Source organism: Phyllopteryx taeniolatus, chromosome 16 (genome assembly GCF_024500385.1).
Source record: "Phyllopteryx taeniolatus isolate TA_2022b chromosome 16, UOR_Ptae_1.2, whole genome shotgun sequence".
NCBI lineage: Eukaryota > Metazoa > Chordata > Actinopteri > Syngnathiformes > Syngnathidae > Phyllopteryx > Phyllopteryx taeniolatus.
Genome location: NC_084517.1, coordinates 14,666,596 through 14,684,965, shown reverse-complemented (window position 1 = coordinate 14,684,965; position 18,370 = coordinate 14,666,596). Strand labels below are relative to the sequence as shown.

At 38.1% G+C, this 18,370-nt stretch overlaps 1 protein-coding gene and 2 non-coding genes across 4 annotated transcripts in view; 2 read left to right on the top strand and 1 right to left on the bottom strand.

The window, feature by feature from the left end:
• Positions 1 to 16,867, top strand: part of kcnh6a (potassium voltage-gated channel, subfamily H (eag-related), member 6a) — a 34,972-nt gene extending 18,105 nt beyond the window's left edge. Inside the window, exons 7-17 of one of the 2 annotated variants that reach the window (XM_061750587.1) lie at positions 1,476 to 1,901; positions 2,751 to 3,168; positions 4,695 to 4,894; positions 6,213 to 6,465; positions 6,962 to 7,155; positions 8,625 to 8,724; positions 8,802 to 9,089; positions 10,160 to 10,346; positions 11,545 to 11,746; positions 13,015 to 13,248; positions 13,920 to 16,867. In XM_061750587.1, coding sequence (XP_061606571.1) covers positions 1,476 to 1,901; positions 2,751 to 3,168; positions 4,695 to 4,894; positions 6,213 to 6,465; positions 6,962 to 7,155; positions 8,625 to 8,724; positions 8,802 to 9,089; positions 10,160 to 10,346; positions 11,545 to 11,746; positions 13,015 to 13,245 — 2,499 coding nt within the window. In that variant the 3' untranslated portion in view covers positions 13,246 to 13,248; positions 13,920 to 16,867. Of the gene's footprint in view, positions 1 to 1,475; positions 1,902 to 2,750; positions 3,169 to 4,694; positions 4,895 to 6,212; positions 6,466 to 6,961; positions 7,156 to 8,624; positions 8,725 to 8,801; positions 9,090 to 10,156; positions 10,347 to 11,544; positions 11,747 to 13,014; positions 13,249 to 13,919 lie in introns of both variants that reach the window. The other variant, XM_061750586.1, reaches the window with a different exon arrangement.
• On the bottom strand, positions 10,427 to 10,498 carry trnac-gca (transfer RNA cysteine (anticodon GCA)). Its single transcript has one exon. It is a non-coding gene; the product is annotated as a tRNA-Cys (tRNA).
• Positions 16,868 to 17,196: 329 nt separating the features above from the next.
• Positions 17,197 to 17,268, top strand: trnac-gca (transfer RNA cysteine (anticodon GCA)). The gene has a single exon. It is a non-coding gene; the product is annotated as a tRNA-Cys (tRNA).
• The last annotated feature ends 1,102 nt before the right edge of the window (positions 17,269 to 18,370 follow it).

Genomic DNA, 18,370 nt, shown 5'->3' with positions numbered 1-18,370 from the left:
GGAAGCTTTTTAGTGTCTGCCAGATATGAAGGATGTCCCCCTTTTCCTCATTGTTTCATTCATTTCTCATCATGTATTGTCATTTGCTATTATGTTTTCAAAACTTGGCCTGTCTTCTGGTATGAAATGGCCACACTGTGATTAAGGTGCTCAGTGACCCTCAAAGTGCCCGAACCCTTGAAACTGACATAATTAACGCGTGTATGACTAGTTTGATTGAGGTTTTTCTGTCCAGTGTATATTTAAATAGATTTCGGGGCCCTGCAGCCAGAGCATTAATCTGTTCCCCGGTGGTTCAGATTTTCACTTCAGCGGTTGGCGATCAATCGATGTCAGCACTTATTTGCCTGTCACATGGTCGAGACCAAAATGGGGTCACATGGTCGGGACAGAAGCAGGTGAAAGCGGTCCCGTTTTTAACAGGACTCACTTGGACTGTGGAGAGTTGGGCCGGGCGCACGTACGCTTCAGAGGAAGCTTGTTACATGAAAAGATGCCGGAGAAAAGAAGAGATGAAGAAAGGAGGCAGGTGGCGCTGCTGAGGCTTTGCAGGAGCTCGCTCTCGTGCTGTTGTGGCGGGCAGGCGGATGCCAGGCTGGAGATGGAGCCTGTGGTTGTCATACCGATCAGTGCGATCCTAAATCTTAAAAGTGGGATTGTGATGCAAAAAGTATTTGTGTTTGTTTCACTTCTTGAAGAGGCTGGACACACTTAAGGACTTTTTATGTATAATAATAGTTTTGATTGCGGTATAAAAGTAACAATATGTTAATTATTGCAAGGGTGTACAAATGCACTGCTTTATACTGAGAGCTGTTTATTCTGTTTTTATATTTAATGTTTAATACGACGAACTAGTTTGATCAATTGTTGTAAAACTAGATGGTAAGTACAAATATATATATATATTAGCATTTCTGCACTCAGTGGACATTTCTTTAGGTAGACATGTTAAGTACATTATAATGAGGGCCAATATACTCTTTGAATTGATACTCTCCTCTTTATTTGTTTTATTTGTGTCCCATTTTTTTAGTTTAAAAAAATATGTTGTATTATATTTTCTTTGGTTTTAATTGTATTTTTGTCTTGTTATTATATTTATTCTTTATTTTTTATTTTAGTTTTCTTTATATTTACGTTTTTTTATTGTTACCTTTATTGTTGTCTTGTATGTTATTTATTTTTTTGCAAATTTCTTTATCACTTTTGTTAATTTTTATTTTTGTTGTTGTTCTATTTATTTCCTAGATTTGTATTAATCGTATCCTTACTTTTTATCCTTTTCAGTAACTGCTGTTGTATTTATTTATTTTTGTTACATCAAAGTCAGATTTTCATTGTACAGCGGCACATAACTTTATATATATATATATATATATATATAAATATGTATTTATAAAGTGCAGATGTACCTAATGAATTGTCTAGTGAGCGTACATGAGCAATAAATTAATCTCTTCCTTCCGCGTCAGGTGCTGTCGCTGGGCGCTGACGTGCTTCCTGAGTACAAGCTGCAGGCGCCGCGCATCCACCGCTGGACCATCCTGCACTACAGCCCCTTCAAGGCCATGTGGGACTGGCTCATCCTGCTGCTGGTCATCTACACGGCCATCTTCACGCCCTACTCGGCCGCCTTCCTTCTCAACGAGGTGGAGGAGGATCGCCGGCGGACGTGTGGCTACACGTGCAACCCGCTCAACGTGGTGGACCTGGTGGTGGATGTCATGTTCATCGTGGACATCCTCATCAACTTCCGGACCACCTATGTCAACCGCAACGACGAGGTGGTCAGCAACCCGAGCCGCATCGCCCAGCACTACTTCAAGGGCTGGTTCCTCATCGACATCGTGGCCGCCATACCCTTCGACCTGCTCATCTTCCGCTCAGGCTCGGAGGAGGTAAGGAAATATGGAAACAGGGTTTTAAGATGAATGTTTTTGGTCACTAGCCACTATGGCTACTGTTTATCCAGAGTTACTAGCCACTCAATATTTTAAAAAGCCACAGTTTTATATTTTTTCCAATCCAAAATACATTTGTCAATGGGGGACAGGGGGGCTCATGGAGCTTTTTTTTTTTTTTTTTTATCAATCGAAGTAAATTCATCATCCGGGGTATGCTGAGCTAACTATTTCAGATGGAAATATATTCGGCAAGGGGTCGAAGGAGGGGGACAGTTTCCTGATCTATCTGTTTCTGGGTCAAACTGTGGCCGTCGTAAAACCTTTATTAACTGTATGGGCAATGTTCACAATATTATCCCATTCTTCAGTGTTGTTCAAATGTAAAAAATAAGTGCACTATTCAAAGGGGCTAGGGACCAAGACCCACTGCCAATCGAAAACATTGCATGGACCGCAATAGGATTCTCACAGTATGATAACCATAATAATGCAATTACGGTTCTATAATGTATTATTTTGAAATATTTGAGTGAGTAGCAAAACTTTCTTCCATTGAACGCACTCCGTGGGTACCTTAGTGAATGTAAAAAGAAAATAACCAATTGCATTTCTCTAAAGAAAATCAAAAGGTAGTACAACAGTAAAAGTAAAGAGTGGCCAAAAATACACCTCGACCCCGCATGCATATTTTGTATTGGTATTGTTGTTGAAAAATGCAAACTCGTTTTTTATCCGATTACTTGTTGAATCGATGGGACAAGCGGAAGAGTAATCGATTCTGAAAATATTCGAAAGCTGCCGCCCTACTTGACAGTAATAACAAGACGCCGTCTCTCGCCCCAGCCGCAGACGACCACGCTGATCGGCCTGCTGAAGACGGCGCGTCTGCTGCGTTTGGTGCGCGTGGCCCGCAAGCTGGACCGCTACTCTGAGTACGGCGCCGCCGTGCTCTTCTTGCTCATGTGCACCTTCGCCCTGATCGCCCACTGGCTGGCGTGCATCTGGTACGCCATCGGCAACGTGGAGCGCACCGGCTCGGCGCGCGTGGGCGTCATGAAGATCGGCTGGCTGGACAACCTGGCCGAGCAGATCGGCAAGCAGTACAACGACAGCGACGCGGCGTCGGGGCCGTCCATCAAGGACAAGTACGTCACAGCGCTCTACTTCACCTTCAGCAGCCTCACCAGCGTCGGCTTCGGAAACGTGTCGCCCAACACCAACCCCGAGAAGATCTTCTCCATCTGCGTCATGCTCATCGGATGTGAGTTGTATTCGCATTCCGTGTTCCGTTGCCTTATGTAAAGGCAGTTACCATCTGCTGCCTCGCTCTCGTAAGAGTGCATTTTCTGCAGTCAGCATACCCAGCATAGTGACTGTAGGTTAGTTTTAGTGTTTTAGCATGTACCATTTTCCTCTAAATATGGTCTCAGAGGCTATATCCATCCATCCATCCATCTTCTAAGCCGCTTCTCCTCACTAGGGTCGCGGGCGTGCTGGAGCCTATCCCAGCTGTCATCGGGTAGGAGGCGGGGTACACCCTGAACTGGTTGCCAGCCAATCGCAGGGCACATACAAACAAACAACCATTCGCACTCACAGTCACACCTACGGGCAATTTAGAGTCTCCAATTAATGCATGTTTTTGGGATGTGGGAGGAAACCGGAGTGCCCGGAGAAAACCCACGCAGGCACAGGGAGAACATGCAAACTCCACACAGGCGGGGCCGGGGATTGAACCCGGGTCCTTAGAACTGTGAGGCTGACGCTCTAACCAGTCGTCCACCGTGCCGTCAGAGGCTATAATTGTGGAAAATGAATTATAATTTATCATGATTTTTGAAATTATATATCTATTCTTTGTATAGTTTGCTTTTTTTTCTTGTTTTATCATTTCTATTTGTCATTTTTGTTTTTGGTACGTATGTTATTGTTTGTATTTGCATTTTTTGTTTTCAGTTTTATCTTTTGTAGCTTTTTATTAGTTTTTTTTCTTTTGTTTTTACATTTCATATATATATTTTTATATTTGTCTTTCTTTTTTTCTTTTTTGTTGTTTGTAATTTATTTTTATTTTGTATTCATATTTTTCAGATTTTATTTTATTTTTCTTTTATTTGTATTTTTCTTGTTTTTTTTTAATTTATTTTTTGTTGTATTAGTGTCTTTGTTATTTTGTTGTTTTATTTAAAAAATCTGGTTTTGTATTTTGTGTTGTTTATTTTTCTTTTTATTGTTTTTCATTCTTCTTATTTGGTTTGTATTTTTCTAATGTTTTTATTTTTACCTTTTTTTCTATATTGGGTCTTTCTTTTTTCTTTTTCATATATACTTGTTTTTAATTTTAGGGATTTTTTTTGGGGTGGGGGGGGGGCAACACAGTCTCTGAGTGGTTACCACATCTGTTTCACAGGTGTAAGGTTGGGGGCTCAAATTCAGCCTTCCAGTATGGAGTCTGGGTACTTCGGTGTCCTCCTACATTCCAAAAACATGCATTTTAGACTTGAAATTGCTCATAGTTGTGACTCTAAGTTTGAAGATTAGTTTTTTGGGGTTTTTTTTGTCTTTGTTTGCTAACGTCAGCTGGGGTAGGCGCCAGCACACGCGCTACTGAGGATAAGCAGTACAGGCAATGCATGGATGGATAATTTTTTTAATTTTTCATTAATTGGTTGGTATTGGTTTGTTATAGTTCTAGCCATTAGAGCGGACAGCAAAGAATAGTATGACTGTACAGGGAAACGCGTGTGTTTGAAATTTTGCTCAACTTACCGCTTTCCTCTCGTGCAGCTTTGATGTACGCCAGCATCTTTGGCAACGTGTCGGCCATCATCCAGAGGCTCTACTCAGGCACGGCGCGCTACCACACGCAGATGCTGCGCGTCAAAGAGTTCATCCGCTTTCATCAGATCCCGGGCGGCCTGCGGCAGCGTCTTGAAGAGTACTTCCAGCACGCCTGGTCCTACACCAACGGCATCGACATGAATGCCGTGAGTGCGCTTGAGTAACCGTATCTCCAAACAGGTCTTAACGGGCTCCCCGAATGCCTGCAGGTTGACATCTGCTTGCTCCTGAACCACATGCCGATCCAGCCTTTATTTTTTTGTGTTTTAGTTTTATTCTTGTTTCTTTTTTGTGTGTGTGTGTTGTTGTTAATTTTATTTTTGTTGTTATTTAAATCACTGGTGGTAAAATGGCACACTTGCCTGACTTAGTGAAGGCAGCCTAGGTTCATTATCAGTGTAAATGTGAGTGTAAATGGTCATCTGTCTTTATAGCGTATGTGCCCTGTGACCAATTCAGTGTGTAGTCAGCCTTTCGCCCAAAGTCAACCGGGACAGGCTGCAGCGCTCTGTGGTCCTCAAACGGATAAGCGGTATAGGAAACAGATGGATTGATGCATTTTATTTTTTGTTATTTTTGTTTAAATTTGTTATTGTATTCCTGTTTTTCTTTCTTTTTCTTTTTATGTTTTTTTTAATCTTTTATTTATATTCTTATTTTTATTTTCCTTTTTTTTAATTCAACCCCTATTTAGCTGGAAAATATCACTCAGATAAAAAAAATATTTTACAAGCCTGGTCTCCTGGTCAATGTTATCTTGTCGTTCTTGGTTTTTATTGTGTTTTTTATTTTTTCATTTCATTTTTTTCCTTCTTTACATTTTGATCAATTTGTTCTTCTTTTTATTTATTTTTAACTTTCATTTTTGTTCTTTTAATTTTTATATTTTGCTTTTATATCCATTTTGTATTCATTTATTTTTTTCATTCCTTTTATTTGTATTTTTATTGTAAATTGTATTTTACTTGTACAGTATTTGTTTTATTGATATTTGTTTTAACTTTTTTGTTTTTATTTTGTTTAACTTTGATTTTTTGTGTACTTTTTTCTTTTTGGATTTTTATTTTTGTTTATTTTTTCTGATTCGTTTTTTTGTTTGTTTTATTTGTATTGGTCTTGTTTTTTAATGTTTCATGTTTCATTTCCATTGTTTCTTTTCATTTTAGTTCACAGTATTTGTATTTTTCATTGTTTTATTTCTTTTTTTCATTTTAATTTTGTGTTTTTGTACTTTTTCTTTATTTTTTGTTTTAATTACATTTTTGCTTTAATTTGTACTTTTTCTTTTATTAATTTTTTTGTTGCTGTTACTTTTGTGCATTGTGAATTTTTGTTGTTTTTCATTTTCATTGTATATTGTATTGTATATTAATTAAACGTACATCCATGAGTGTGCACAGCAACAGGGAAAGCAATAAATGTCCTGAAATGCTTTTGAAAGCTGCTAACTGTGTTTCCAACCAGGTCTTGAAAGGCTTCCCCGAGTGCCTGCAGGCCGACATCTGCCTGCACCTGAACCGCACGCTGATGCAGCAGTGCAAAGCGTTCCGAGGCGCCAACAAAGGCTGCCTGCGCGCCCTAGCCGTCCGTTTCAAGACCACCCATGCCCCGCCCGGCGACACCCTGGTACACAGTGGCGACATTCTATCCGCACTCTATTTCATCTCCGGTGGCTCCATCGAAATTCTCCGCGAAGACATGGTGGTGGCCATATTGGGTGAGTGTGATACCTGCTTTATTTGCCTGGCATTCAAATTCAGAACACTCCACCAAAGCTTCGGCGTTCTCCTTATAAGTAAATGAAGGACTCGTTTTAATTAGAATGTATTTTTTATATTAATTTCAATTTAAATTGGATTAAATGTTTTATTTAATTTCATTTAATTTACGAAAGACAACATGAATTTTTATGCATGTTTTTTTTTGTCTTCTTTTTTTCCAGCCACAAAGGCGTTCACTTCAAAACACACACGCACGCACACAACACACTCTCATACACACACACACAAACACACACACTCAAGCACGCACGTTGCTGTGTTGTGTTGCCAGGGGTGTTTGGGCACGGCTCCATTTTATTCTTCCATTCCGCAGCACCATTGATCCCCAATAACGGTCCCGCTCAAAGCCGCTCGGGTGCTTTCTTTTCCAGCTGAAAATTCACCGCAGTGTTTTTGTTTTGTTTTGGTTTTTAACTTTTTGGGCGTGTCCAGGAAAAAACGACATCTTCGGCGAGTCCGTCAGCATGTACGGCAGGCCCGGCAAGTCCAGCGCCGACGTCCGGGCGCTGACCTACTGTGACCTTCACAAGATCCAGAGGGATGACCTGATGGAGGTTCTGGACATGTACCCGGACTTTGCCGACACCTTCTGGCACAACCTGGAGGTCACGTTCAACCTGAGAGATGTGAGTGCCACCGGAGCAAGGGGACATTTTTGAAAATGCAGCCACCAATGCCTGTTTAACCTAACGTTATGAAATTTGGTAGACGTATCATGAGTAGACCCACAAAAAAAATCCCAATAGGCCATGTCTGAAAAGGCACAGGAAGTTTGCCTTTTTCACTTTAAATGGCCTTTTTAGGCTCATTTCCAGGTTCCTAGAGATTTGGTCCCATTGCTACCAAATTTAACGTTTGATTATGAGGAATTTCAGGCGGGGAATGACAGCGAAACCAGTTTCGCTTAACAACATGAGATTCAATGAGTGTTGTTTTTGCAAAATCTTTTTCTGACAGAATAATTAAAGGAAGCAATCTTGCCTTTGTGGGTTTTGATTACAAGAAAGAAAGAAAGAATGAAAGAAAGAAAGATCTTTGCCAAGAGAGGAAAAGGTACAAGTCGTTGTTACTCATTACTGAAGCGCAAGCGAAGAATCACCTTTGTTATACCGAAGTGAGAGAGACAGAGAAGAAAAGTAAATACACCCCTCTCATTCCCACAACATTGTGACACAATTAGCTTCGTCCAGCTGCACTCAAACTTATCTTTATGGGAATTAAAGAGAAACACAGAGATTAGACAAAACAGTCCTGAGCACATTTATAAGGACACACAGAAGTACTGTGCTGCCTAAAAGCTATGAAACAATAAAACATGCAAAGGTTATAGAAAACTAATAAAACCAATATGTGATATATATGAAACATACATTTTGTCTGACGACTTGACTTACAAGTTCAGTTTGTTCCGTGACCATGCTTGTAACTCAGATCACTCGTGTCGAAAATAGACTTTCACTTCTGTATGACTCCTTTTGCTTTACTATTGTACCTATCGTATAAGTAATACACTCACACTGCTTTACCAAGTTGACTCCGCTTACACCTTGCTCATATTTGTCTGTGGTTTTGTGCTTTAATTGAATGGACATCATTCGCTTCGTCTCAGCACTCACTTTCTTCGGACCAGTGGTTAGAATAAATACATTTTTGCAAAATACATGCACACAAAAAAAAAAAAAAAAGCTGAAAATGCAAGCACAAAACACAACAGCTACCTGTACTTTCACTGCACAGTATATAAACAAAATACAAGAAATAATTGGTCGCTACTTTGTGGATTTGGTTTATTGCAGGGGGTTTTCTGGACAGTAACAAAAATGAGGGATCAGCGTTTATTTGTGACCCTAGTCCTGGAACCTTTCTGGCACATCTCTTATACTAGACACACGGTCGACGCAAAATTGTGAACAATGAGTCTTGATCATTGGGTGTTGACAAAAGAAAACAAAACTCTGATAAGTCAACTTTACAAGGTCTGAGGTCGCAGCTGGCTGGACCAAACCTCGTGTGTGTGATGAATAGATGCAATAACTCTGCTCCAATATTTTCTTGAAGCTCGTATTTGTACATTGCTGAAGCTGCTATGTATCAGGCAGATCGAGTAAACCAGCCAACCCCGAGCAAGGACTCTGAATGTGGCTACCGCCGCACCAGGCACCACAGAAGCTCCCCGCGACGCCGCAACCGACCCGGTGAGTGATGACCCCCCCTTTCCAAAAAAATCTCTCCCAACAGTTACATCATTTTTAAAAAAAAAGTCCTTATTAAGATGGCACGGACCGGGAGGACACCTACCCCGAGCAGTCTTGTCCGATGGACGACCATCACAGAGTCGCAACATCGCGCTGGGACGAGCAGTGCAGCAGCGAGACTTTTTCATCTGAGTCCAGCGACGAGGAGATGAAGCGCGGGAGACGTAGCAGCAAGGGAGAGCTGTTCCCTCTGCCGGGAGGAGACGCCAGAGACTTCCCCCCGCCTGTCATCAACCTCCTGCCGCACAGCAGACCCTCCCCTGGGATGGCCAAGCCCGTAGACCTCGCTGGTCCACCGTACTCAGGTGAAGAGTCCGTGCATCGTGGAAATGGGCTCAAATTTGAGCATTTCCTTACCTACCTGCTTCTGAGTTTGCACGTGAAAGATGTGGAAAGTTTGAAAATGCTACATTTAAAAACCTTATTAGAATGTAGTACCATTTGGATAACATTTGTCGCACTTGTCTTATCATTTCAAATATATACATTATCAAACACCCTTAAAATATCATTTTCTTTCACCATAATTAATTCCCATACGATGCATTTTTTGCTTCCAAGTTTTAGCTCTGCGGTCACAACAACCCTTAAACACAAATGTAATTGATTTTCATTTTATTTTATTCCATGTTATTTAATTTCATGTAATTTATTGAGCTCTCTTTTCGCTGACTAGACAAACAGCACTTTAAAGACAATATTTATTTTAGTTTAGCTACTGTTATGTATGGATGATTGCTTTTGTTTTTTAATTGTAATTTAGTATTTTATTTTAGCTCCAATATATTTAAGTTTTCCTATAATTTGACACTATTCGTTTATTTTGGTTATTGTAAATTGCAAGCTAAATTTGTATTTCTTATTTATTTATTAATTTACTAAATTATAGTTGTATTGTATTTTCATAGCTACATTTTAGCTGTATAAAATATTTAATCAAATAAAACAAGTTGTTTTTAATGCTTTTAGCTCATGTTTACTGTACTATTTAGCTCAATAGTCAAAATAGAACTTTAATATAAATGTTCTTAATTTTTTTTAGTTGATTTAAAATGTTATTTTTACTATTTCATTTTTTTTTTAAATGTAAGCTTTTCAGTCATTTTTTAAATTGTATTTAATTATTTTAGCTACTGTACCTTGCTAAAAAGTGTGAACATAAATACAAATTATATTTATTTCATTTATTTTTGTTATATTTTTAGTTTTTATATTTTAGTCTAAAATAATTTAGTACAATATTAAAAACATTTTATTTATTTGAATTTATAACCAAGGACTGAAAGAAATGAACAACAACTTCATCCAGATCAGGTATTAAACTGTCGTCAATTGCAAAGTTGAAGATGATGTGGTGCAATTGTCTTGACAGCAGCGGTTCCGGTCAGCATGTCGGGCCTTTACGGCTACTGGCCGGACCGCCGGGCCAGCCAGTACTCCGAGGCCCAGCGACGCTCGTCGTGCGCGGCCAGGACCGCCGGCTTCCAGCCCGGCCCCTGTCCCGAGGACCGGCCTAGCGAGCTCGGGTCCAGATTGGAAGTGCTGCAGTCTCAGTTAAACCGGTGGGACTTGATATTGCAAAATGTTGGATGATGGCGTTATGACAACATCATGAATTAATGTAAAAATAAAAATCGCTGGAAGGGGGCACCCGGATTTGAACCGGGGACCTCTTGATCTGCAGTCAAATGCTCTACCACTGAGCTATACCCCCTTCTGCTGGACTTAACCTGCAAATGTACCTTTATTCATTCATCCTAACTTGAAAGGGAGAAAAAGGGGGTAAAAATGGGGAAAACAAGCCTGAACACTTAAATCATTTTTTAAAAATAATGATAATAATAATAATAAAGCGTAATTTTCTTTTTTTAAGCGAGTCGGCTGGACAGCGACCTCTAGTGGACCGTAGGAAACCTTCTATTTGGAAGCTCATTACAGGCTATTGTTTTAATCTTACAAAATAGATTTATTACAAAGTTCCAAACCCAACTTCGTCATATTAAAATAACAATACTTTTTAAAAATAAGGTATTTGTTAAGCGCAAAAGCAATTATTGTTGACAGGATGCGTCATGTTTTACTTTCGCTTTCTACTGAAGGTAGCGCACGAATCACGTGGCCCACAAAGGCATTCGTTTGAGTTTCAATATGTATGCTTAACATTTCGTTCATTGGTAGTTAAAAATTTCTCAACATAACGATTCATTACTTTTAATAAAAATAATTGTAGTACTTTATAGAGTTAATCAATTCTAGGGTCAAACTGTTGCCATCAGAAAACAATTTGTGACCTCTAAGGCATATTTGTCTCATATTGCTCATTTTCTAAATTGTAATTTTCCGTATACATGTGCATCTCTATAAATTGGAGTAGTGTGTAAAATGTACTTTATTTCACAAGTGGTAATTAAATAGTGAAACTCAATATATAGACTAAATTCGAGCAGCACATTTAATTTATGTTTTTTTAATCATTTCTATGATTACAATTTACAGCTAATTCATCCGTTTTAAGAGTTCATAATACATGAAACCCTTGCTGTCCACAAGTGAATAGTGTCCACTGAGAATAGCAAAAATCCCGCCCAAAAATGTATAATTATAGTTGAAATCCTAAATACATCCTGAACTATGACACCAAAGCACCGAAAGCACTTTTTGTCTCTATATGAAGCTCCTCCCCTCAGTTCTACAAACATGCCACTAGATGGCGCCAAATGGCGACCGGTTCCACTGCTCGTCTCTTTGTTCTCGCCGCAGGCTGGAGAGCCGAATGACGGCGGACATCACCGTCATCCTGCAGCTCCTGCAGCGTCAGATGGCGCCGGTGCCGCCCGCCTACAGCGCCGTGTCGCCCGGCCCCCTGCCCCCCGCCGCCGCCGCCGCCCTGTACGGCGCCCCGGCGCCGCCCGCCCTCCGCGCCGTCCCTCCCATGACGGACAGCGCCGCCTCGCTGCTGCAGGTACGCGCACACGACGACTGCTTGCGTGAGTCCCAGTGTGCCCAACTTGGTGAAAAAGGGTTTAAATATTTTGAGACAAAAGTTCAAATCTTACAAGGAAGAAGTCAATCTGACAACAATCAAGTTGCGAGAAAGATCATAGTCCTTAGTAATAACAAGACTAATGTTCAAATATTATGAAATAAAGTTGTTATTTTTCCCGGAAAGAAAAAAAAAACTGAAAAAAAAAATCATAAATAGTGATCAATCAATAAAGTTTGAATTCATGAAAAGCTGTGATTAGGACAATATTAGGACATAAAGTTGGGTGACCAGTTCAGGGTGTACCCCGCTTCTCGCCCGAAGATACCTGGCATCGGCTCCAGTGCAGCGGTACAAAAAATGGATGGATGGATGAATAAATCACAATTTCGCGTGAAAAGCTAGGACTGTTATGATAATAAAGTTGTAATTTTATGAGAATAAAGTTATCTGACAATAACAAAGTTGTGAAAAGGAAATTATATGTGGGGAAAAGATGAAGTCGAAATACACAAAAGGTCGTTATTATGACACTAAATATTATGAGATAGGGTTGGAATTTTGCGATAAAATGATACTGCAAGAATTTAATTGCAATAATTTAGTAAAAAGTTGCAATTTCTTAAGGGGGAAAAAAAGTTGTACTGTTATGTGAAATGTTATGAAATGAATATGTCATTTTACCAGGAGAGTAATAAATATAGTAAAGTTGAGGTGATCAAAGAATACATTTAAAATTCACAAAAAGTTGTAATTACAACAGAATTAAGAGATAACGTTGGAAATTGTATGTAAAAAAAAAAAACATTTAACGTGATTAAATCGCAATTTTATGCGAAAAAAAAGTTATCAATTTATGAGAATAAAGTCGAAATTTTTGAAAAAGTTGAAATAATCTGAGATGAAGATTAATTTTTACAAGGAAAAGATCAATTTTACGAGAGCAAAATTAAAATAGTTGAAAAAAGGTCATAATTATACATTTTTTTTAAAGTTACAATTATGAAAATAAAACTGAAATGCTCCCAGAAAGAGTTTTCAGAGAGAAAGAAAGTCATCATAGCGTAACGCAAACATTTTGGTAGTATGACTAGAAAAAGTTACAAATTTACCGTGGAAAAAAAGTCATAATATAACAATGAAAACATCATAAAGTTGAAATTACGAGAATAAGGGTAAAGTATCACACACACACACACACCGACATGACTACAGGCGTGTCCAACGTGTCCCACTTCCCGTCCTAGAGTCCAGAGTCCGAGTCCAAGTCCAAGGACTCGCTGTCCAGCGGGATCCACGTGACGGCCGCCTCTGACGACACCATTTCCCTGACGCCGCCGCAGCCCGAGGCCCCGGGCACGCTGGGCACCGCCCAGCGCTTCCCGTCGCTCCCCGAGCACCTGGAGGTCTCCTCGGAAGCGCCGGAGATCCAGAGGCACGTCTCGGACCCCGTCCTGCCGGGGAGCCCCGGAAGCTAGAAGGTGAATGCTCATAAACAGTTTAAAATGTGACGTATGTAAAAAATAAAAATAAAAAATACGTTTTGCAGTGAGAACAATAAAATCAAAATCGTTGAAAAAAGTTGAAATATTTAAGGAAATTTGTATGTGAAAAATGTCATCATTGTGAGCGTAACATTGAAATTTGGGGGATAAAGTTGTCATTTTATGAGAGAGAAAAAAATGCAATTTCACAATAAAAAGTTTAAAATTATGTTTTTTAAAAAAAGTTGGACGTGAGAAGAATAAAGTGAAAATTATTGAAAAAGTTGAAACATTGCAAGATAAAGGAATGGAATTTCGTGAGAGAAATTCTGTTTCAGCAGAATAAAAAATGGCAATATCACATGGGAAAAGTTATACTGTTACAGAATTTCATAACAAAAGGTTAACAGAATAACATCAAAATTGTGGAGAAATGTGCTGAAATAGAAGGGAAAAAAGTACATGGAAAAAGTTTCAAATATTTTGAGATAATGTTGTAGTTTATTAGAGGGAAAACAATGCAATTACTATACATAAACCTGGTTAAATTGTGTACGTTGAAAAAATTCTGCAATGGGAAGAATAAAGTCATAATTTTCTCTCCTGACATTGCGACTTTAGTCTCGTAAAATGTTGCCACTTAATTGTCTCTTTTTCTGTCTTTTCAGCGTGTCCCTCACACATGTTGGAATATGTTCCAAACTTGAAATGTCCCGCCATCTTGACCAGGTTCCTTTCCACCTCACTGGTCTTCGAGACTCCACAGCGCCCCCTCTCGCTGCTGTGCAGCACTTTGCCCCTCCCTCCACACACACACACACACACACACACACACGCACACGCACACGCACAGATCCACGTTCGCACACGAGAAAACAAAAAGAATGTTTTGAAAAAATGTTGATGTTGAAGAAAAGAGCAAAGAGATGTACTGTACATATGCTGGAGGCGCTTTGAAAGGGAAAAGAACACTTGATACACTTTTACTTTGCATTAACATCCATCAATCCATCCACTTTCTGTACCGTTTATCCTCACTAGGGTCGCGGGCGTTTCCGGAGCCTATCCCAGCTATCTTTGGGCGAGAGGCGGGGTCACCCTGAACTGGTCGCCAGCCAATCGCAGGGCACATAGAAACAAACAACCATTCGCACTCACATTCACACCTACGGGCAATTTAGAGTTGTCAATTAACCTACCATGCATGTTTTTGGGATGTGGGAGGAAACCGGCGTACCCGGAGAAAACCCACCCAGGCACGGGGAGAACATGCAAACTCCATACATGCGAGGCCGGATTTGAGCCTGGGTCCTCAGAACTGTAAGGCAGGTGGCCTAACCAGTCGGCACCGTGCCATCACGTTCCATTAACATGTTTTGCACATTTTTTTACAAAGGAGTATTAGCACCACACTCAAAAGAATAATACATAATTACACTGCAACAATACAAATTAATATTTTATTTTTCACATGATTTTTTTTTCCCTATCACAGATGTTATTCCTGTAAAATGGTAAAATTTTCTCAGAAAATATAAGACTTTTTTCTCAGAAATCAATTTTATGTTCTTTTAAAATGACTTTTTTTCCCCCAATAAAATATTCCTTTTTACTGAAAATATGACTTTTTTCTCAGAAAAAAATGACCTTTCTTGAAAAAAATAAAAATTATTTTCTCTGAAACACCATACACAACTTGCATTTTTTCCCCTCAAAAATACATATTTTTGAAAAAATTGGCCTCTCAAAAAATCCAAATCTTTTGCTTGAAAAATACTATTTTTTTCTCTGAACTTTACAACTTTTTGACAACTTTTTCACGAAAAAAAAACCCTACTTTTTTTCTCGAAAATATAGAACATTTTTAACTTTTAACTTTTCTTTAAATATACTACATGCTCCTTGTGATATTTTTTTTTTCAAAAATACACAAAACCTTTTGGAAAACAATGAATTCTCTCTCATAAAATATATATTTTTTAAGAAAATATACAATTTTAAAAGAAAAACTACTTTTTTCACTGAATAAATACTAACTTTTTTCCAAAACATTATTTTTTCTTTAAATAATTACTAACTGCTTCCCTTTAAAATGTATAACCCGTTTCTTCTGAAAAAATAGACTTTTTCTAAAAAAAAAAAAAAAAAAAACATTTCCTTCAAAAAAAAAAAATTACCTTGGAAAATACAAACTATTTTAAAAAAAATACTTTTTTAGTCTCTGAAATTGACAACTTTTGGACAACTTTTTAAAAAAGCAATATAATAATCAAACTTTTTCCTTGAAGAAAACACAGCATTCTTTCTAAAAAATATATATAACTTTTTCTTGATAAAATGTCTTCTCCCTTGAAATGTAGACTTTTTTCAAGAAAATATTAAACTTTTTTTCTGAAAAACCAAATACTTAAAAAATACTTTTTTCTCTGGAATATACAATGTTTTACTATATTTTGTGAAAAAACTACCAACTTTTTCCTCAAAGATTTACAACTTGGTTCGTAAAGATTATATAGACTCTTTCGTTGATAATATCCAACTTTTTCTTAAAATTTTATTTTTTAAAGAGAAAAAGAAAAAAATGACTTTTTTCGTTTATAACATTTTATCTCTCAAAAATACCCAACTTTTTTTTCTCAGAAAATACCAACTTAAAAAAACAGTAAACACATTTTTTTTTTTATATACCAACTTTACCCCCCACCTTTTTTTACCCCTCGCCCAAAAAAGAAAATAATTTTTCTCAAAATAATAAAACCTTTTCACATTTTTCTCCAAAGAATAAGATTTTTCTTCTCTGAAATCTAAAACGTTTTTTAACATCTTTTCCCCTATTTTTTTTCTTTTTCAGTGCAGCCCTAATACTCCTTTTAGACCACAAGTGTCTAACTGGTGGCCCGGGGACCAGATCCGGCCCGCCACGTCATTTTATGTGGCCCGCGAGAGTGTGCATCGACTTTGTGTTTCTCGCTAAAATACCAAAATTGCAAATCGGCTTCACTTTTAAAAATGTTGATATTGCAAGCATTTTTTTGTTACCAACCCCACTTTCAAAATAACATTGATTCATACTGTAGTTGAACAAACAGTTTTTTCTGGCTTCTGATTTCAACAGTAATTATCCATTAATTTGTGTATATGTAATAATATGAGGCAATCATATGGGTTTGCAGCCAGAACGGCCCTCCGAGTGGAACCATAACTGCGATCAAAAATGAGTTTGACACCCCTGTTTTAGACAAATGTAATCTTTGTAGAGGAATGCTGTCCATGTCACATGTAGTAAAGAGTTTAAAAAGAGTGAGTGGATTTGCTGTTGTTGTGCTGCGAGAAAACCAAGTAGTGGTGTCATGATTTTCAACTCATATTTTCATTTAGCTTTGCTATAAAATCCACAATTTAATGTTTAAATTGGACCAGAGATCAATTTTCATGGGATTAGATTTGTTCTTTTTCACCGTGGATGTATATGCTGGAGTGCTAAAACACCGAATGTTCAAGCAATTATTAAGAGTGAAGAGGGTGGAAACTGTCAAACAACAAATATAATCAGTTTCAATAGGCGCAAGAAATTGAATGTATGATGACTTTTTCAATAAATGCATTTATAATCCTGCGTTCGAATGACCAATTTTTTTCTCAAAAATCAGATTTTTTTGCAAATACATTTTTTTTCTACAAAAATAGATATCTGGTTTCCGAAAAACAATTGGGTGAACATTTAAAAAAAGACTCTTTTTATATCACATTTAAAAAAAAAAAAATTACGAATTTTCCTCAAACTTTGCTATTTTTTTATGCAACTTATAGAACGTTCTTTTAAAGTACTGCTTTTATTAAATTTTTTCCTGTAATTTTTACAACTTAAACAAAATTGTGAAAAAACTCGCCACAAAAAGAACTAAAAACTATATATTATTTTCGTCTAAAATTGAATAACGTTGTGGGGGTATAGCTCAGTGGTAGAGCATTTGACTGCAGATCAAGAGGTCCCCGGTTCAAATCCGGGTGCCCCCTATAATATTTTTTAATGAATTAATAGTTGTCCTATATCCGTCATCTGAGAAAGCCATGTTCGAAGACCGTTTTGACTTGCAACATTTTACACGAACATTAAGTTTATTCTGTACTGTACTTGCACTTCTTACCTTCAACGCTGAGGGGCGCTGCAATCAAGGGGCTGGAGGGACCAATCGAGCATCCGAAGAAGAAGAAACGTAGTGGGCGTAGAGTCACCAGCCGGTCTGTTTTTCCCCACTCTATTTAATAACATTCGTCAGCCCGTCAGCCATATTGGACGTGGCAGATCTGAACTACAGTCAATACCCTTCATCATTCACACATTTGGAAACAATTAAGCACGTATAAATTTGAGTATTTATCATGACAGTAACATTGTTACATACACTGATAGTTGTCAACACACACGAAAACTTTTGATAAATACATACTTTGTTGTTTACCATTCTAAACATATAAGGAGTAAACATTTAGTCATCACATTAAAAAAAATACATATTGAGGTTTTAGTGTTTCCACACGCACACACACAGAGACACACGCATTAATACAGTGTTTCCTAACTTTATTTGAGCAAAAAGATGTCACACGTTTCTCTACTAAAATAATGATGCTCTCGTCGCAACTTACTCACAAATGTACTGACTCACATTAACTTATTTAAATCAGGGCCTGTTTAATTGAACGCAACGCTATTATTCTGTTCAATGAATGACAAAAAGTGGATACACAGGTTAATTGAACCTTATGCCATCTAATGGAAGACAAATTGGACTGCCTGTCACAATACGTCGCTGGCATAGATAGATGAACAAAGATACATCCTTTGCAGTAAATAAATGATAATTTTCTGAACAATAAAGTGAATTCTCCAGTTAATTGGATAGATGTAATGCATTGTCTAATTGTCCTTTCGTGTTCTCCTGTGTACAAATTAAAGCTGGTTTGCCAACTGGCGGTTGGGAAACCAGCTTAATGGCTCATTACTGCCACCAACCTGATGTCGTCCTTCCACTGCAAGGAAACCAATGTGAATTGATGGTGGCTGGAATTTGTGAAATCGGCTTTCGCCATCTAGCGGTGGGGGTCTGAAGCACAC